Source organism: Rhinoraja longicauda, chromosome 7 (genome assembly GCF_053455715.1).
Source record: "Rhinoraja longicauda isolate Sanriku21f chromosome 7, sRhiLon1.1, whole genome shotgun sequence".
Classification (NCBI taxonomy): domain Eukaryota; kingdom Metazoa; phylum Chordata; class Chondrichthyes; order Rajiformes; family Arhynchobatidae; genus Rhinoraja; species Rhinoraja longicauda.
In genome coordinates, this window is record NC_135959.1 from 58,307,994 (window position 1) to 58,329,642 (window position 21,649).

The 21,649-nt window shown below is 41.1% G+C and overlaps 1 protein-coding gene across 1 annotated transcript; it reads left to right on the forward strand.

Moving 5' to 3' along the window:
* The first annotated feature begins 763 nt into the window (after positions 1-763).
* LOC144595317 (serine protease 23-like) lies at positions 764-19,707 on the forward strand. The gene is made up of 2 exons (XM_078402678.1): positions 764-1,125; positions 12,816-19,707. Exon 2 carries the CDS (start codon positions 12,832-12,834, stop codon positions 13,948-13,950), a length of 1,119 nt encoding a protein of 372 aa, XP_078258804.1. The 5' UTR covers positions 764-1,125; positions 12,816-12,831; the 3' UTR covers positions 13,951-19,707.
* Positions 19,708-21,649: the final 1,942 nt, after the last annotated feature.

Consider the following 21,649-nt stretch of genomic DNA (forward strand, 5'->3'; position numbering starts at 1 on the left):
AGTTTGTGAGGATGCTGGCGTTCATGCCAAACTTCCTCAGTCTTCTCAGGAAAAAGCTGTGGTCCCTGCACCGAGCCTTGCGGTACCCCACTAGTCACTGCCTGCCATTCTGAAAGGGACCTTAGCTGCTGATTGATGTTCGTTCGAGCATTCTTTTTTTAAAATAATGAGCATAACACCAATCAAGCAGACAATACTGTCCTTTAACTTGACGAGCATTGAAGCAGGCAGTTTAATTGAATGAAATTCCTGCCCCAGAATCAGAACCGTCTGTTTTGATCAGTCGCCCGTGAGTCAGAGGCTACCTTGCAGGAGCAATGTGTGCTTTCTGTGACCTCTGGTTATTCTGTCCCCATATGAGATCATCTACTGCCACGGTTGACCGTGCATCGCTTTGAAACTCCACTTGTTGCTATGCATATTTTAGGTGCGAAACAATAGTGGAATATAAATAATCTCAGACGAGGACTGGTGCACGGAGCGTGCTTTTCTAAGTGCTTCAGGCAGGTGTCCCGAATGTAACATTAAAAACGCACTGTATTATTTATTCCTCAACTATGTAGTGGTGATCAAAGGGCTGGAAATCCTTTGATTGATGTGTCATGAGAACCTTTTCCTGATTGCATCTCCATTGAAATTACACGTGGCGATCTTATCAAAGTGGTTCCTTTGTAGATTATACTTGCACACTACAAGTGTGGTGAGCGAGGGGGAAGGGTGCAGAGCCGGGCGTTGCCTGGACCCACGTGATGACGAACACGCACAGCACAGCACAGCACAGCGAGACCCAGGAGAAAGTTCAGAGGGGAAAAAAACTCCCCTGGAACTTGTGCTGAAGGTTTAGTGGCGAGAGGCATCAGCAGTTGTCCGGGGCATTTCTCACAGCTTCATGAAAATAAACAACGGTGCAGGAAACATTTCAACTCGTGTGCATAGGAAATGAATCCAACCGGAATCCCCTCTCTGCTCTGCCTATAAAGTGTTGAGGACCATCCTGCCAGGGAACTTCATATCTGCGGAATCTGAGCGCAGAATGAAAGACTGTGCACCTGTAAGGGTATAACGTCGCCGGGAAACGAAAGCAACAAGCGACGTGCGAAAAAAAAGCCTTTTTAAAATAGCGTGGTAAGAAATCTTCGACGACATTGTCGGATTTGGTTAGTTTGTGCATTGATAAAGTGGGTGCTGTTTGTGTTCCGAGTGGCAGTGGTGCACGCAGTGAGGTGACGGGGCTGCAACGGTGTAAATAAATCCTCTTGCTGGAAGTGAACCGGCGGACCCTGGTGAACTCTTGGTGATCCTGTCAAACTCCCAGTTAATTGAAATTAGAAGCACGGTTTTCAACGATCAGTCTAACTGGGTTTTAGATTAAGTTGAGCATCTCTCGCTCTCACTGACATGTATTCCCTTCAGCAGAATGGTGAATATAAGAAAATAACTGCAGATGCTGGTGCAAATCGAAGGTATTTATCTCACAAAGTGCTGGAATAACTCAGCAGGTCGGGCAGCATCTCGGGAGAGAAGGAATGGGTGACGTTTCGGGTCGAGATCCTTCTTCAGTCTGAAGAAGGGTCTCGACCCGAAACGTCTCCAGTCTGAAGAAGGGTCTCGATCCGAAACGTCACCCATTCCTTCTCTCCCGAGATGCTGCCCGACCTGCTGAGTTACTCCAGCACTTTGTGAATAAATACCTTAGGCTGGTGAATATGTTCTGCTTCCTTCCACCTGAAACGCCTAACGCTATTTCTCTGTCCACAGATACTGCCCGACTGAACAAGTCTTGAACAGCATTGTTTCCCCCTCTGATTTGCAGTATCTGCAGTTTGTTGCTTTTCATTTATTTACGAATCTACGTCCGCCCTTTGGATTTAAGATGTTTCGGTTAAAATGTTGAGGTGACACCGTGACAGATCTGTAAATAAGATTTCTCACTGGCGACGGGCCGTGCCCACAATTGCCCCCAGAACAGTTCCAGGGGACCGCGCTTCGCGTTGTGCTGTAGCGGCCTCGCCCTCTCCGTCTGACTCAGTGCGCTGGGTGTGGCGCCACATGACTGGCGCTCAATATTGTGTGTGTTCGTGTGAATGCAGGTGGTGGTGCGGCTTAAACTAAAGGGAAGGCGAGTACTTATTCCTACAAAGGCTCGTATATCGTTGCTCCTGGCTCTTACCATTAATATAATTGGTTCATGACCTCCTTCTCCTCCCCCAAACCCGCTTATCTTCTCCATATTGAAGACTTTTGGGCGCTCCCTTCTCCCAGTGAGGAGGTTGGGGTAGATTGAGCCGGCGAGGTCTGCCCGGTGCCGTCCCTCCCTCCCTGTGCAGGGCGCACATCCAATGCAACACCACTGGGAAATCCCCCCGCATTTATTTTTCATTCCACAGTGATTATTGCAAATTCAGATTGGCTTTTCTTTATATTGCTTTTTTTTTTGCATTGTTTTGTATTCCCCTCAGGGTTTAAACTGTCAGGCGCAGTAGGGGTTCGGCTGTCGCTCGGACCCCTGGCTAGTCCATTTTCAAATCCCGAGAGATAACAGTGATTCAGAGTTTTGGGTTTGTTGTGGTTACGCTATTTTCCCAGGGATGAAACATACCATCATCAGGATCTGAGTTTTGCTAAGAGCGAGTTAAGTCCCATAAGCTGCCATCATCATTCCCATTGTATTAACGCAAGAGGCCAGAAGTATTGTTCTCGTTAGATTAGAGTTTCATCGTGATGTTCAAACTTGTGAATAGTTATGGGAAAACTGTTTTAGCCAATTGGAAGATCAAGTGACTGGAGGCACAGATGTCAAATAATTGCCAAAAACATGCAGATAATTCTTTTTGATATGATCTGGAATTGATTGGGTACAAAAACGATGGTAATTGATTCATTGGCAACTTTCACAAGGAAATTGGCTAAATGCTTCAAAATTAAATAATTGTAAAGTTCAAGTAAGGAGAAGAAGAATTGAATGTTTCTTCTGCATCCACCCCCTCCTCCGATGGGAGTTAGCACAGGTGTGATGAACTGAATGGTTTTTTAAATAATATTTTAATGATACTGTTGTTTGTTGATTCTTCAAGTGTTTTTTATCCTCATTTGTATCAACTCCTCACCAAGTTCCATGACACAGCACCTTGAACAATTAGTGTAGGAAGGAATTGCAGATGGTTTAAACTGAAGATAGACACAAAATGGTGGAGCAACTGATGCCTGTCCAGCTGAGTAATTCCAACATTTTGTGTCTATCTTCACCTTGAACAATTTCTTTGGTTGTGTGAGATGTGTCCTTTTCTTCCAGTTTACTGAAATTCCTCTTTCCCCCCCCATCAGTTGAGCCAGGTAAATTTTAACCAGCTATACTGTGGAGCATACTCTTTAGTTCATTTTATTTCTTGTTCTTTCTTACTGGAGGTTAACACTGCCACACCTTCCCCAAGACAAAAGCCAATAATCATCACTATTGTACTTCAAACAGTAATTTCTAGATCCTGACTCTGTCCCTTTCAATTCCATTGATACCAAACCATTATTGCCAACCACACTTTGGACTCCTGTCCACTCTTATCTTGCCCTTTCCATTGCCATGCATTAATTTTCTCCTCACTATTCTTTTTAGTTTTAGTTTTGGAGATACAGTGCGGAAACAGGCCCTTCGGCCCACCGAGTCCACACCGACTAGCGACCCTCACAAATTAACACTACCCTACACACACTAGGGACAATTTACACATACACCAAGCCAATTAACCTACATACAAGTACGTCTTTGGAGTGTGGGAGGAAACCTAAGATCTCGGAGAAAACCCACGCGGTCACGGGGAGAACGTACAAACTCCGTACAGACAGCACCTGTAGTCGGGATCAAAACCCGGGTCTCCGGCGCTGCAAACCCTGTAAGGCAGCAACTCTACCGCTGTGCCACTGTGGCGGTATTCTGCACCTCTGGGGAGTGCAGTACCAGTCTGAGTGCAATTTGTTACAATTCTGTAAATTTTATTGCACATTCATATTCATTGTTCATAGTAAGTGGTGGGACAGAAAAAAAACACTTTAATGTGGGGTGCAGCAACAAAAAAAGGAACTTCAATTTTAGCTGTGAACAGGTGTGCTCGTGAGATACTAACATTAATTTAGTGTCAAAACAGATGACCATGGGTGAAATGGAGGAACGAGGAAATGCAGATGCTGTTTTGCCAAAAAAGAGACAGTGCTGGAGTAAAGTCCTGACCTGAAATGTCACCTATCCTTGTTCTCCAGAGATGCTGCCTGACCTGCTGAGTTACTCCAACACTTTGTGTCTTTGATCATAGGTGATATTGAAGCAACCTAGTGTACAGATATAATCAAAAGAAAGGTGTGCCCCTGTCTCTAAGTGTTTAGTGATTCAGCATGACACTGAATACTCTAACAAACTTCAACAGATGCACTGTAGAATGTATCCTGACTGGTTACACCATGCCCTGGTATGGCAATTCCAATGCACAGGAACACAAGAGGCTACAGAGTGATGGACTCAGCCCAGTCCATCATTGGCACAGCCCTCCCCACCATCAAAAGAATCTGCCAGAGGCTCTATCTTTAGAAGGATGCATCTATTATCAAGGAACCCCGCCATCAGGGATGTGCTCTCTTCTTGCTGCTACCATTGAGCAAAGTTACAGGTAGAGAAGCCTGAAGTTGTGCAGCACCAGGTTTAGGATCTGCAATTTTTCTACGACCGTCAGGTACTTGAAATGACCTGCACAATCCTAATCCTCTATTGACAACGGTACGCTAGGGCCAACCTTTTGTGCCAACATGGACTTGTTTCTCTAATTGTATTTTGCACAATCATTTTTTTGCAGTCATTTTGCTGTCTGGCAGAATTTATGTGCAATTCATTTGTGTAGAATTTGTTTTTGTGTATTGTTTGTGTGCCTGTGATGCTATTGCAAGCTGGATCTTAATTGTACATTTACCTCACTGTAGTAGTGCAATTGCAGTAATCTTGACTTGATGGCAGAGTATAGGACCATCTCATAGTCCAAGTCTCATTCTTGGACTTAGAAATGGTGAGTCAAGGAGTCGGAGAAGCTCAGCTGGACCTTTCAACATCTGCAGCATTCATAAACACACTGCTAAGAAACAGAGCTGCACTTCTGGGAATTGCGTGGGATTATTAACCTTTTCACATAACTCAGATATGTGATTTGTCATCTCTTTGGTAAATGCATGATTCAGTTGCCCTGAAGGATTGCCGAAAGGGCAAATTTGAAATGAAATAATTCCATTATTCTCCAGGTTCATCTATGTGCATTTCTAAAGTACTGAAATTTCCATATTCATGGCCTCTTGTTTTGCAGTTGCAACCTAATGTTTTAATTTTGAGAAAATTAAATTTACTATTGATACAATCTATGATCTATACAATTATATTCTGTTTATTATGTCCGCATTCTGTACTTAAAACAATACACAAGAGAAAATGCAGTGTAACATTTTCTTTTTAACTTTGTAAGGTAAGAGCTTTTTGATGTGAAATGAATAATTGATCATTAATATTCATTATTTTTTTTTGAAATTGGAAGTATTTCCTATTTTCCCCACTTTGAATGTTAAAGAACCCACAGCATTAATGTTGAAGGAAAGATAGCAGCACCACAATGTAACATCATCAGTACCACACAGGGCTACCAAACTAAAATTTGAATTGCTATTCTTGCATGAAGCTCTTACAATTTAAGCAAACTGAGTAAGTTTGTCTGTGGACTTCTAGTGAAGAGTCCTTAACTTTGCCTCTCTCCCCCTTGATGCTGCCTGACCTGCTAAGTGCTTCCAGCATTTACTGTTTTTTGTGTTGGATTTTCAGCATGATCATTTGTTTTTACTCCAGAAGGCTGAATCATGGAAAAAAAACCTTGTGATGCTAGGATTTAACTTTAGGACCTGCATATACCTGTACATTTGGTGTGTTTGGAAATGCCACAGACATTTCTTGTTTTATCCCATGCTGTTATCCCATACTGTTTTATCCCATCCTGTTTCAGTTGAAGAGTCAATTGTGTGAATCATTTATTTATTTATTTATTTTATTTAGAGATACAGTGTGGAAACAGGCCCTTCGGCCCACCGAGTCTGCGCCGCCCAGCGATCCCCGCGCAATAACACTATCCTACACACACTAGGGACAATTTTTACATTTACCCAGTCAATTAACCTACATACCTGTACGTCTTTGGAGTGTGGGAGGAAACCGAAGATCTCGGAGAAAACCCACGCAGGTCACGGGGAGAACGTGCAAACTCCGTACAGATGGCACCCGTAGTCAGGATCGAACCTGTCTCCGGCGCTGCATTCGCTGTGAGGCAGCAACTCTACCGCTGCGCCACTGTGCCGCCCCATGTAACAAAGCCATTTGAAGAATCAACAATTCCCACGTGTATTTGCATTTCCTAGCTTAAAACAGCAGGAATAAGGCGAAAAGGGAGGCACTGGATGGGTAGGGAGACAGCAAACCTGAAAGAGGTAAAGTAAAGGAGAGCTAAAAGATTTTGAGCAAGTGAAAAGGTGTAAATGTGAATTCAGGAGAACTGGGCATCAGAATGATCTGAGCAGATGAAGCTGAAATGTTAGAGGAAACCAAGCTTGGGAGAAGAGAGTGGCCCCAATATGAGCAAGGGATAAAAGACCACCAATCACCAACAGATCCAAGTCCTGCATGATGGAGAGGACTGGGAAAAGGAAGTACGTGTCGGTGTGGTCAGGTTTAATGATTAATGCCAGCTGCTTTTTCTGTCTGTGACACTATGTAATTTTTAAATAATCCAACCATCAGGACCATCACATTAATAATAACGTACATTTTTGCAAAAGGGAGACAATCTACAATTTGCATCAAACATCTATTGTACAAGTGATTCAAATTTGGATTTTCACAAACTCCAGCTAATGCCAATTTAAAGGGCCACAGCCAAGTTCTCCTGGTAGGAAGTTGTTAGAAAAGTCCTTGGGTGACAGAGTTTGGACACCTGATTATTATTTTTATTTTTTGTAAGCCTATAATGGCAATTGGTAGCAGTGGCGAGTTGGTCTGCTCCAGAAGGTGAAGAAGGTGTTGTGGAGAAAAGTCAGTGACTTCCCAACGGACTGACCAGCAACTGTAAGTAGCAAAGATCAGCAGCTGGAGTGATCCTAGGGTTATGGATGCTGAGGCACTGAATATAGATGAGCTAGAAGTGGACAGGTTTTTGAATGCTTTATACATTGAGCGATTATATGGATTTTATCGGAATGTGAAATAAATGAAGATTGATCATTCTTTTAGTGGAAGGTGGAATACGTTTGATCAAATGACCTGCTTCTGTCTGTGCAAACCCAGCTCCTGGGTTTGTCTGCAACTGTTTTGTTTTTTTTAATCAGATGTAATGGTGTGAAGTATAATGGTGGTGGGATGGGATCTGGCACAGGATTTTGGAAGTACCTTGTGCAAATTTAAGTCTTTTGCCTACGCATTGGCTGAATCTTTTGTCCATAACATTGTAAAAACAGAGAACTCATGGAAACATGCTGCATTCACAAAACACTAAACCAGAGTGGGCAGCAGTTGAGTCAGAAGAAATGTCAAAGACACCCGAAGGAGTTGAGTGAAATCTGCAAATGGTTGAACAATAGCAAATGAAATTCGGTGCAAACAAAAGCCCTTCCACAAGTTGCAATGGACTGGAAGAACACAACACCTTTTGTAGAGATTTTGTAGATGGACTAACCAATTCAAACTTTGTCTTTTTGACAAATGTTTACATTGTCCAGTTATTCATGGACAACAGTGAATAAGGCACATGGCATCGTTTCACTGTCCGATTTTATACGTCATATTCTTTGGCTTCGCTTGTGTTTACTTGTAGCAAAACCAACCAATTATCAATGTTAAACGTGAGTATTTGGGTCAAAGCTTCAATGTAATGGGATGAATCAAATTTTGTCTGGGCTGTGATGTCCTCTAGGGTCTGCTTGGCTCTGCTGTCAGAAAATGAGGAAATTTTAACTTTCTATCAGTAATGAAAGTGGGAGTATCTACCATTATCAGCTCAAACTGCTGCAGTCCCTTGGGTTCTGTAGTTCTGTGAGCTATGACGTTGCTGAAGAGACCTATGCAGGTTCTATGACGGCTGGGGCAGGTGCAGCATTACTGGGTAGGTGAGTTGTTGGGGCTGTTGGCACATCATCTTCTTATGCATGGCCTTGGGGCACTCACCAATTTCCTGGATGCAACTCCTCCATTTTGTTCAACCATAGCCTAAGAACTCCCAAAAGCTGGTGTAAGAAAATAACTGCAGATGCTGGTACAAAACGAAGGTATTTATTCACAAAATGCTGGAGTAATTCAGCAGGTCAGGCAGCATCTCAGGAGAGAAGGAATGGGTGACGTTTCGGGTCGAGACCCGAAACGTCATCCATTCCTTCTCTCCTAAGATGCTGCCTGACCTGCTGAGTTACTCCAGCATTTTGTGAATAAATACCTCCCGAAAAGTTGGTAATGAGACTTTGCAGATATTCTTGTATAATGTTCTTCCTGTCATGATGGAGCTCAGGGTAGAGTGTAATAAAAAGGAACTACAGATGCTGGTTTATACCAAAGATAGACACAAAGTGCTGGAGTAACTCAGCGGGTCAGTCAGCATCTCTGGAGAGAAGGAATGGGTGATGTTTCTGGTCAGGACCTTTCTTCAGAAGGAGTGCTTCGACTCAAAGGGTCACCTATCCATTTTCTCCTGAGATGCTGCCTGTCCCGCTGAGTTACTCCAGCATGTTGTCTATCTCAGGGTAGAGTGCTTGACTCAACAATCCAATGTCAGTCACTTGGACTATGTAACTTGTCTGTGGGAACTGAGTGTAATCAGAACCTTGTTCCTGGGGATGATTGCCACTCTATATGAAGAAAGTTGATACTCATGCTACCGAAGTGTTCTCTGAGAAATCCATTTTGGTATACAGCACTTCTTCCCAGTTTTACATTTTCTGGGATCAAAACAGTAGGTAATTTATGGAAGGACTTCATGCTAATCCAAAATAGATTAGTTGAGTTGAGACTTATTTTGGTTGATTGGTTTAAATTCGTCTGGATTGACATCGACTTTATTTATTACTACTATCTATGGTAAGTACTTCTATCTATCTATGGGTTGTGTGGAGAAAATATGAGTGCAGCAGAAGGGTGCCAGGTTTTTAAATATTGTCATCTCTTGATAATGGATGCAAAGTGGGTGGAATTCATCATCTGCATATTTTGTTAACTTTGGTTGTGAGGTTACAAAGTGCCCCTTTATCATTTATGCATTGGCTTGGATTATTTCCCTAACAAAATCAGGAGTAATTTGATTTTATTACAATTGCAATATTGATTTTTTTAAAGGTTTCATTCAATTTGAATTACTCAATCCGACTAACCTGCCTCTGCATTTTTTCCCCAATCTCTCAGATGGCTCAAGTGGCGAGTTGTAGAGGCATACATCGGAAACAGGCCATTCAACCCACCAAGTCTAAGCCATACAGAGTAATCCCATTTTAATATCCTATCAACTCACCCAAAGTTTGCCCATTCACTTACACAGTGGAGGCAATTTACAATTCAATTGACTTGCATGTCTGGGATGTAGGAGGAAGACAGAGCACCTGGTGGAAACCCATGCCGTCCCAGAGACTGCATGCACTCAGCAGCGATAGCTCTCTGAGGTTGAGCCCGGTTTGGTGTAGCAATGAGCCGACAGTTCTACTGGCTACACCACTCTGCAGCCAAAGGCCATGTTTCAAAAGAATATTCCCAATAAAGAAACTACTGCTATAAAAACAAACATTTGATTTTGGATTTTCTTCATAAGCTTTTTGGACTTCCAACTCAATGGTGTCATGGTGGATGATCGTGTGTAGGAAAGAACTGCTGATGCTGGTTTCAACCGAAGATAGACACAAAATGCTGGAGTAACTCAGCGGGACAAACTGAAGTCTGAAGAAGAGTCTCGACCCAAAACGTCAGCCATTTCTTCTCTCCAGACATGCTGCCTGTCCCGCTGAGTTACTCCCAGCATTTTGTATCTATCTTTGGTGGATAATCATGCAGATTTCGCCATCAGCTACTGAGGTCCAGTATTCTAGAATTTCTGCTTGGAATACTTGACTTTTCTCCCTTATATCTATCTTTCAATCGCCTACCTTAGCATCGTCATTGTGTAGATCAGTGTCAAATTGTTGATGTGTAAATGTGCCTGTAAAACTGCAGCTATTAAGTATTTAATTGTTCCATACCCAGCATAAATGACAATTAAACACGCTTGACTCTTGACTTTGATTGGTAATATTCCTGTGAAATACCTTTGCTGTCTTAAAATTGTATACAGTGTACATTGTTGTATATTGTATAAATTTATGCAACAACGACTACAACAGCAATTTATATTTCATAATTTGCATTACTGCTGCTTTATGACTAGTAAAAATAAATGTGCACTAATAATGGTCATATTTCAAATGTATCATACTTATTAATTTAATTAGCCATAATCAAATCACATTTACAAAACAAGTTTTAATTAATTCGATGACCTGGAATGAAGCCTATCATCTCAAGTTTTGATGTTGTATGATTGAGCAAGAGCTAATCATCAAGTAATGTATTTACTATCATATTTAGCATCATGTTTGCTGTCAGAGTGGAAGGTCTGTGTCCTTTAGTCTCCATTGATGGTGCAGTTCAAAATCGGGACATGCTTTGATGTGAAAATTTAATTTCACCGGAAGCATTTTCAATTAAAATAATTAATATATTTCAATTATTGGCAAATTCAGAGATAGTTTGGGGATTTTCCAGTTCTTTTAGAATTAGCCACAGCAAATGGGTTTATTCATAGAGACAGTGGTGCCACTAGGCAGAAGATGCAGCTATTCTTACGGTGAGTTACGTTCTATGTGGAACTTTGTATCATCAAAAATTTATTTTTGTCTATTGGTTAAGTATATCAAAATTATGTGGAGAAGGGTGTGGGTTTGGATGTTGGTGGGAGAGAGACTCGTGTAGTATTCAGTTATGACCATTAGGATAAATAGTCATTTATTTTTTACTGGACAGAGCTTTGTGTGTAAGTAGACAATCTAAATCTTGACCCTATCACATATGGGCATATTTTGGGAAATAGAGCAGACTCTTGTGGTTGCATTGCCTACACCTACTCCACCATCTCCTGAATGGCCCCTATTCCATTTTCTCTGTCTTCAACATTTGTCATGATGACAAGACAAGCCCCTGAATGACTTCCTTATTTCCTTTAGGGCAGATGGAGGGTAGGCCATGTTGGTTGGTCACTTGATTTGTAACTCCTTTCTTTTCAGGCCTTCTCTCACCTCTACTCATCCAAGCTAGAGTGTTGTCTCACTCTCGCTCTGTACAGAAACACCACAATCAGTTGGGTATTTTGAACATTTTTTTTGCAGAATTCCATTAAAGTTTCAGAATGTTCCTTTTGTATTTTTCCCTGTCCAAATACCCTGCTTCATCTATTAATTGGAAGAAGCTTCACGAAAGGCACCGTGTTGACCCTATCACAGTGGCTGTGTAAGAAAATAACTGCAGATGCTGGTACAAATCGACGGTATTTATTCACAAAATGCTGGAGTAACTCTCTCCTGAGATGCTGCCTGACCTGCTGAGTTACTCCAGCATTTTGTGAATAAATACCTTCTATCACAGAGACTCCTTTGTTTTCTCGATTCCTCATTTCTGTTCTTCAAAACATTTTGTTAATCAGTTTCCCATTTCATGAAATATCTTTGACCTATATTGTTGTCTTGCTTTTCTCTCCACGGGTGCTGTGGAACTGCGGATTTATTTTTAGTACTTTAAGATTTTTAGTATTTACAGTATTTGCTTACTTATAATTAAGTTTTTCTTCCAGTGCCAACTGGCCATTAAGATCTCTCCAATACAGATTTTTAACCCTTTTGGATTTGCAGACGATTTTCAATGTTCATGTAAATTGATTTCTACATTCTAAAAATTGACAAGGGACCTTTAGTGTTTTCCAGATGGTGAGAGAGACAGTCTGTCTTTTGTTTACATTTTATTAAAGTATCAAATATCTGAAACACCCACCTCGAATTTGGCTAAAGCTAAATGCTCAGAATCTGTGATCATCATAAAACTGGAAAACAAAGGTTGCTTATTGGATTGTGCCAGATGTGACCAATGTCAGCAGTTTAATTTACTAGTTTGCTGTGAATTGTTTCCCTTTCAATTTCTCGCTTCACATAAGGGAAGCAATATGAGTTGAATGGCCAATTACCTTAGGGAAAAATATATTGCAAGGAACTTGAATGTGGAATTTTAATTTGCAGGAATCAGATTGGGTTAAATTCAGAGCAATTGCTGTTGGTTTTCTGCCTTGCTGGTTTTGTAGGCACTTGTGGGACTGGACAGATATGTGTAAACTAAATAAAACTGGATCATGGAACTGTTCCAGATTTACTTCTGCATTCCATTTATTTTTAATATGTTCATAAAATGTTTGGCACTTAACAGCTCCATTTGATGGCCTTGTTTTTCAACCCATTATCGCAACAACTTGACATAAGAACTTTAAACACGAGCCATTCAAGTATATTTTTCCAAGCTGAGATTTGCTAATGCTAAGGTTACTGATGGGCACTTTCTCAGTGAAAGAAATTGACCTAACATTTGGAGTCAGTCAGTAGAATGCTGGAGCAACCTATTTAATATTTCTTGAGTGCTGTTATGTTGAACTGCGAGTATGAAGTTTAAGAATGTCACTAACAAAAGTCTGTTCTTTCAACAGCTCATCACCCAGCAGCATGGTGGCTTTGCCAACTCTTTTCATTTTGCTTTGTTGCGTTAAGTATGTGATAATGTACAAGGCTGAATGGCAGAAGACCTATGTACCTGTGGTTTATCCGAAGGCAACTTTCCAACTGCACAATGCACATTTTGAGGGCAAAACCAACTTGAAAGTCACCTCACCATGTGGATTAGACTGTCATAAAAGAGCACCTCTGCCAACCTATGAAAACCTAAAAGAATATTTGTCTTATGAAACTTTATTCTTAAATGGAAGCAGAACTCTCACAGATGTGGACATCTATGGTTTCATTGCTGCTGATTTGAGAAATGAACGAAACCACAGAAGTGGTGCAAGAACGAAAAGGCAGATCTTTGGTTTGGATGGTCGATTTAGCATCTTGGCGAGAAAATTCTTGTTCCTTTATCCTTTTTCAACTTCGGTGAAAATCTCCACAGGTTGCTCTGGGACTTTAGTATCTGAGAAGCATGTTCTAACTGCTGCCCATTGTATTCACGATGGCAAGAATTACGTAAAGGGTGCACGCAGGATGAAAGTTGGATTTTTTAAACCAGAACAAAGAGGGATGGGGAGAGCTGTAAATCAAATTAACTCTATTCTTCCAGAGAAAGCTAGATTCCATTGGATAAGAGTGAAGCGGACACACATTCCAAAGGGATGGATCAAAGGTTCGGCAAACGATATTGGCATGGATTATGACTATGCAATTCTGGAACTGAAAAGGCCTCATAAGAAACCCTTCATGAAAATAGGAGTGACTCCTCATCGGGAGAGGTTGCCTGGAAGCCGGATTCACTTTTCTGGTTTTGACGATGATCGTCCTGGAGATCTTGTTTATCGTTTCTGCTTGGTCAAAGATGAAACGTATGACCTTCTGTATCAGCACTGTGATGCTCAGCCAGGTGCTAGTGGTTCAGGTGTTTACATCCGAATGTGGAACAGGCAAATTCGGAAATGGGAGCGAAAAGTGGTTGGAATATTTTCGGGTCACCAGTGGGTGGATAAGAATGGCATTCAACAAGATTACAATGTAGCTGTTCGGATTACTCCTCTGAAATATGCTCAGATTTGTTTCTGGATTAAAGGAAATTATGTTGACTGTAGGGATGGATGAGATATTAGTTTTTGCGCTGCTTTTATGACTGTGCTTTGCAAGCTAGTATACACCTATACCAGAATTTAATTTACCTTGGGCACATTTATTTTGAGAAACCAAATGAAAACAAAATATTCAAGTGGTGATCAATAAGAATAGGGGGGGGGGGGGGGAGAAAAAGCTTAATAATGCTTGTAGCTTCAGACTACCGGTTGCTTCTGCAGGCTATTTTTAAAAATGCATTCAGTACCTTATCACATAATTCCTCGTCGCTACCTTCCATGAAGTTCAAGTTATTTGACTAAAGTTACTCAAAGCATCAAATGTCTTTTGATACATGGTGCATTTAATTGAATTTTAAAAGTTTGGACGAACTTGCTTCATATCTCTGCATTTACTACGGAGGAAAAACATATCTTATTAGACTAGTTTCCTTTTCCCATAAAATATGGGAAGTATGGTTTAAAAGCACCAAGTCTGTTTACAGATTTTGAAATTATGTTGTCATACTCTTGGTCTGCAGTGGACTATATCCCAAGACAATCTATAAATTACAATTACATGATGTAGTGTAAATGTGTAACTTTTTTAGAAATGTCTTTAACTCTAATGGCTCTTAACTTTAATAGGTCTTCAAAATTGCACAGCGTGTACTTGCACAAATGAGACTGCAAATATTAATCTGATTCATAAGATAATATAATTAGCAATGATGCCACAGGATTGCCTTTGAATCCAACTTTGGGATTTGGGCTTCAATGGCCAGGCAGATATGCATCGCTCTGGAATGTGATGACTCGTCTTTTGGAAACGTTGTTAGAAAATAGTTGGATTTTCATCGAGTAATGATGAAAGAACAACTGTGAAAGTCAAGAATGTATTTGAATTGAAGGTGATGGTATTTCTCTGCATGTGCTTCCCTTGTCTTCCTTAAATAAGGGGTTTGCGAAGTAGTGCTGATGAACTCGGGGAGGGGGGGGAGCACCTGCAGTGCATCCTGTCGTTCAAGAGTTCAGAACCTATCATATAAAGTATCAGAACCTATCGTATAGATCATCAAATGATCTATTTTGCCCTAGATTGCATCAAGCAGCTTGATGGGGCATGCAGGTAGGTACCTCCTACAGATTCTCAGTTGATGCCTTCTCATGCAAGACCACTTCACATTCTTTGGGCCCTTTTCTCTCTCTATTTTATTTAAAATATACCCAATCAGCTGTCCATTTCAAGCAAAATAAAACTGTTGGAAAAACTCAGCTGGTCAGGCAGCATCTGTGAAGGAGAATAAAGAGATGATAGACAATAGACAATAGGTGCAGGAAGAGGCCATTCGGCCCTTCGAGCCAGCACCGCCATTCAATGTGATCATGGCTGATCATTCTCAAACAGTACCCCGTTCCTGCCTTCTCCCCATACCCCCTGACTCCGCTATCCTTAAGAGCTCTATCCAGCTCTCTCTTGAATGCATTCAGAGAATTGGCCTCCACTGCCTTCTGAGGCAGAGAATTCCACAGATTCACAACTCTCTGACTGAAAAAGTTTTTCCTCATCTCAGTTCTAAATGGCCTACCCCTTATTCTAAAAACTGTGGCCCCTTGTTCTGGACTCCCCCAACATTGGGAACATGTTTCCTGCCTCTAACGTGTCCAACCCCTTAATAATCTTATACGTTTCGATAAGATCTCCTCTCATCCTTCTAAATTCCAGTGTATACAAGCCTAGTAAACCTACGCTGCACACCCTCATGATGTTTTGTGTCAGTGCCTCTGATGGAGGAGAAGGGAGATAGCTGGTAGAAAGAGGTGGAGGGGAAGGGATGGGGTAAGAGCTTACAACTGGGTCCAAGAAAGGAGGAATTTACTGGCAGACGAGTTTGGCGGGAGAGAGAAGAATGGAAATGGTAACCAAGGCTGGAGGTGATATGGAGAGAGAGAAGGGGTGGAGTCGGATACAAAAATAGTGCAATCAAATATGAATGGAAGGTGGGAATTGCAATGTAAAATCAGAAAGAGGGAGGGTGGATAGAAGGGATGGAGGTAGAAGAAAAATGGGGGACCTAAAGTAGAGAACAGTGGATAATGATCAGGTGGAGCAGGGAAAAGGAAGCGTGAATGGACTAGGGGAGTGGAATGAACAGTCTGCACGGGGGGGGTGCAGTGAAGCTGGGTGGATGAGAAGGGTTTTACTTGAAATTAGATAATTCAGTGTTCGTGCTGTTCAGTTGTAGGCTACAATTTTTACATTTACCCAGCCAATTAACCTACATACCTGTACGTCTTTGGAGTGTGGGAGGAAACCGAAGATCTCGGAGAAAACCCACGCAGGTCACGGGGAGAACGTACAAACTCCTTACAGTGCAGCACCCGTAGTCAGGATCGAACCTGAGTCTCCGGCGCTGCATTCGCTGTAAAGCAGCAACTCTACCGCTGCGCTATCGTGCCGTGTCATGTTGGTACCAATTTTGAGGTGACCTGTAATATTACCATCGAACCCAGTAAAGTAAAAATTTGCTTTTCTATTTCTGTTGAATAACCAATGGGCTGCTACTTGTGTTCCATTAGAAAGAAAAACTGACTCTGGATTTAGATGACGTTTAAATGATAGAACTTTTCAGTTTTTCTAATTCTAGTTGTCCTTCCTGTACTGTTTGGTAACAATGTGGAGCTGGTTTTTCACTCTCTTGACTGCTAATGGAGAAAAGCTGTGTAAAGTTGGTCATTGAGTCCTCTTGAGTAGAGGAATCGGAATTCAACTCTGTTACTGAAGGAGAGCTGCTCTCCCTGAAACTGACACTAAAACCAAGTATTGGTGATGAGCAGCTGCATTGTAATTGCAATATTTTCGGCTGTCTAGTGACCTTAATCTGAATTTTCATTTAATGTTATGAAAGCACATCTGTGATTTAGACTTTAGGGATACAGGGTAGAAACAGGCCCCTCGGCCCACTGAGTCCGCACCAACCGGTGATCACCCCGTACATCAGCACTATCCTACACAATAGGGGCAATTTACAATAGTACCAAAGCCAATTAGCCTACAGACGTGCACGTCTTTGGAGTGTGGGAACAAACCAGAGCACCCAGAGAAAACCCACACGATCACAGGGAGAACATACAAACTCCACACAGCCAGCACCTAGAGGCAGGATCAAACCCGGGTCTCTGGTACCGTAAGGTAGTAACTCTAATGTTGCATCACTGTACTGCCTATTTATTTGTTAGATGTGATGGGCATGCCAATGTAAGGTTATTTGAAACAAGTCTCAATGCTGCAAAAGCAGGCATTTAAAGAAAATATATATTTTAAACTGCAGATTTTGGAAATCTGAAATAAAACTAATGTTGGAAATACTTGGCAGACCAGGCTGTATCTGCATAAAGAGAAACGGTTAATATTTCAGATCTGGAAACCTTCATCAGAACTGAATGTTTCAATTTTTATCTCACAGGCAAACAATGACTTGATGAAAACTGCGAATAATTGATTAGAATGTCTTTAAGTTAAACAAAATGATTGAAAGGGCACCACTGATTATTAATTGTATGATTTACCATTTGGTGAGTGGAGAGCAGTTGGATCTTGAGCATCATAACTTCTTTTCAAAATCTTTGCTGTTGGCTATGGTACTGTTAATAATTGTTCTTTTCACAGATGCTCCCTGATACAAAACATACCACTTTTTACACTACCTCTTACCTACATTTTGTTCCCCTACATCTACTTCACATGCCCAGTGAATACATAAGTTAAAGAAATTCATGTCTACTGCTCTGTACTGTGGTTTGCTATAAAAGATGGGAATAGTTCCTTTTTAGACCGTTGGGCCCAAACCTCTCCTGCATTGGTGCAGCACCCTGTCCTCACCCCCTCCCCCCTCCCCTCTCTCCTCAACCCCCCCTCCCTTCTCCCCCACTCACCCCTCCCTCCCTCCTCCCCTCCCCCTCCCCTCCTTTTAAACTTAAAAATGTGAATAACTTTTAAAATATAATATCGATTTCAATAAAAGTACTTGCATTATCACTAAAGTGACAATGGTGAGTAAGGTGGGCCTAAAATTGTCGCGCTATCGTGTAACGTTTTGGCTGAAGTTCAGTCACAAACAAGATAACAAATGAGAGTTTTAGTATATAGATGTACTATGCTAAACTCTCCCCAGAGTCTGTGGAGTGGTTGCTAGGCTGTATCCAGTTAATGGGTTCAGTTAAGGTCACTTTACAACTGATCACTAAGACTGGTATCATCCAGTTTCAACCAGGTTTCAGTGATGCTCCTCACCCAGGCTTGAGGATCATCTTGCACCCTGGGCTCATGTGCTTTAACCCACTGTCCCTTTACTTTCTCCCTCTTGGCTTTAACTTGGCCAATCGTCATGATCATCGTCAATTTGTACCATTCCTTTGGGTTGATCAGGCCTTTGGGAGGGTCTCTATACTCTATATGTCCAATTCACCCCAATTTAGGGATCTACCAGAGCATAGTATAAGGCTCGTGGGTTCCCCTTTGTTGTTCCAATCCTCAAGTTTATATCAACTGCACATTTTTGCTTATTTCCTTATTTATAACAATGATTCTAATCTATTCGTACCTATACAATTGTATTTATAGCAACAAAATGTGAACCATCAGAGCTATGAATCCCACTAACTGAACTACCACAAAAATATGGGATATAATTCTAACCCATGGCTGGATATTAACATTTAATCCCCAGTTCTAAGCTTTCTCTAATAGCCGTTTTACGTAATATATTTTCTGCATGAATCTGTTGCCCATTTACGATTCATGGATTATCTCTCCAAGTAGCATGCAATGGTGGTGGTGGTTTTGCGGTCACAAGCAGCATGCAATGGTGGCATAGGATTCAGGATATCTTTATTTGTCATCCAAAAAACAAGTCATTTGGACGAGATTTCGTCACCCACAGTCCAACAATAAGAGCAATAAAATAAGCAAATTACACAACCCCAACCAACACAAAACACAAAAACAAAAGAAACATCCATCACAGTGAGTCTCCTCCAGTCACCTCCTCACTGTGATGGAAGGCCAGAATGTCTTTTCTCTTCTCCTAAGGTGGTATAGGTGGTGGTGGTGGTGGTTTTGCAGTCACAAACAGCTTTAAAATCTCATTGCTGTCACACCTTTTGATTGTTAGGTGTATCTTTTCAGTCATTTCTTCCCTTGGAGCTATACTGATATATATTAAGTACCTAGACTGTGCTAACTGAACAACTTGGGTTTAGATAAAGTGAATACTATTCAAAATAAAGTTGCAGTTAGTGATGATGGATAACATGGAATGGCATGGCCACAAAGTGGAGGCATAGGTGAGTAACCATTTGAATAAGGCTGTAATACATATTAAAAATTGAATATATGAGTCAATGTCAAATTCAAGCACTTATTTCAATCCTTGCTATATCTTTTGCACTGCACATACTGACCATTGAGAAATATCTACAGCTTTAGTTTATTCAACAGAAGATTAACAATTTTAGAACTTATTTTGTATTTTTTTCCAATCCTAGAGGGATGAACTCTGATAGCAGAGAAATATCCATTTTCGTTAATACTGATATATATGTAATCTTACCACAGATAATTTTGTTAATTTTGACATAAAACTTCTACAATAAGCAATTATATTTTACACAACTACCACTTGTACTGCTGCTCTGAGAGTTGTTTTCAGTATCTGGCCAATGAGCCATGGGCTCTGAATATACACAATTTCTAATGCAATGTATGTCAATATTTTAATCAATAAAAGTGAATGGTTCAATTTTATTTGTATCTGGTGCAATTCCTTATAACCCGACTTTTAGATTTTTTTAATGATGAATGGTCTTGGCAGCCTTGCCCACATGTGGCGAATGATAACAGAAGTTGGGCCTGATTGCTACTCCACACATCTCCATGCCCCCTGCATTTCTCACTCACCCAAACCTATCTCCATACATTTTCATTAACTGCACTTACTTTTGCAGCCCTGTTTGGTATAATCTTCCTGTTGTTCCGAGCAGTCCCTCAAGGTGGTACAGACCATGAGAGATGATTAATCCTCAGGTGGTGGATTCTAAGACAGTCCCCCCAATGTCTTGGCATTCTTTTTGATAGCTTATAGCATTAAAAAATCTTTATAGCAACTTTTCAAAGTCTTTGATCAAATAACATTTTAAAAATGTTTCAAATAGATTTGTTAATGAAAAATAAATCATTAAATAATTTAAATATTTTCTTAAATACTGTGTTAGAAAATTATTTAAACATTAAATTAGAGAAAATAGTAAAACATGACACTGAGCTTATCTCTCTAATAAATGTGAGCCATTCCAATGAGTGGAGCTGTGTTACTTTGCAAGCAAAGCTTTGCATAAGGAGACTTTTCTGTTCCGCAACTGGACTCCATGATGAATTTGGCAGCAAGGAAGGGAGTTGATGCACGGAACTTGTATGACAATTGGTAATGTGCTGAACTGTGTACTACAGTTAACTTGCTGTTCTCTCTGCTACCTTTTGGCTGAATATTATTATGGTCCAGTCACAAATGTGTATATTACATGTGGGATCAGAAATGTATGGCTAAAGGGAAGTCAGTTAATCACCACATCTTATCTTTGTGCACAAAACTATATATCCTAATTCAATTTCAAAGTTGTCAATATACTATTAACAATTCTATTATCATGGGAAAATATTATAAAGTCCTTTGAAATGACGATAAAAGCTAAGTTTCATAATCTGTCCATTTTATGCAAAGACATTTTAATCACCAAGGAAATATCTTCATGTGTTCGGAGCAGAATTAGGCCATTTGGCCCACCAAGTCTACTCTGCCATTCAATCATGACTGATCTATCTTTCTCTCTCAACCCCATCCTCCTGCCTTCTCCCCATAACATCCGTACTAATCAAGAATTCCACACGGTATTGAGGGTTCAGTGTTGAGGTGGATAGAAAATTGGTTGGCGGACAGGAAGGAAAGAGTAAGAATAAACGGGTCCTTTTCGGAATGGCAGGCAGTGACTAGTGGGGTACCGCAAGGTTCAGTGCTGGGACCCCAGTTATTTACAGTGTATATTAATGATTTGGACGAGGGAATTGAATGCAACATCTCTAAGTTTGCGGATGACACGAAGCTGGGTGGCAGTGTTAGCTGCGAGGATGCTAGGAGGCTGCAGAGTGACTTGGATAGATTAGTCGAGTGGGCAAATGCATGGCAGATGCAATATAATGTGGATAAATGTGAGGTTATCCACTTTGGCGGCAAGAACAGGAAAGCAGAGTATTACCTGAATGGTGACCGATCGGGAGAAGGGGAGATGCAACGTGACCTGGGTGTCATGGTGCACCAGTCATTGAAAGCAAGCATGCAGATGCAGCAGGCAGTGAAGAAAGCGAATGGTATGTTGGCATTCATAGCAAGAGGATTTGAGTTTAGGAGCAGGGCGGTTCTGCTGCAGTTGTACAGGGCCTTGGTGAGACCGCACCTGGAGTATTGTGTGCAGTTTTGGTCTCCTAATCTGAGGAAAGACGTTCTTGCCTTAGAGGGAGTACAGAGAAGGTTCACCAGATTGATCCCTGGGATGGCGGGACTTTCATATGAGGAAAGACTGGATAGACTGGGCTTGTACTCGCTGGAGTTTAGAAGACTGAGGGGGGAATCTTACAGAAACATATAAAATTCTTAAGGGGTTGGAGAGGCTAGATGCGGGAA

Coding starts and splice junctions, on each gene's coding strand:
- LOC144595317 (XM_078402678.1), top strand. CDS start 12,832: ATGGTGGCTTTGCCAACTCTTTTCATTTTGCTTTGTTGCGTTAAGTAT.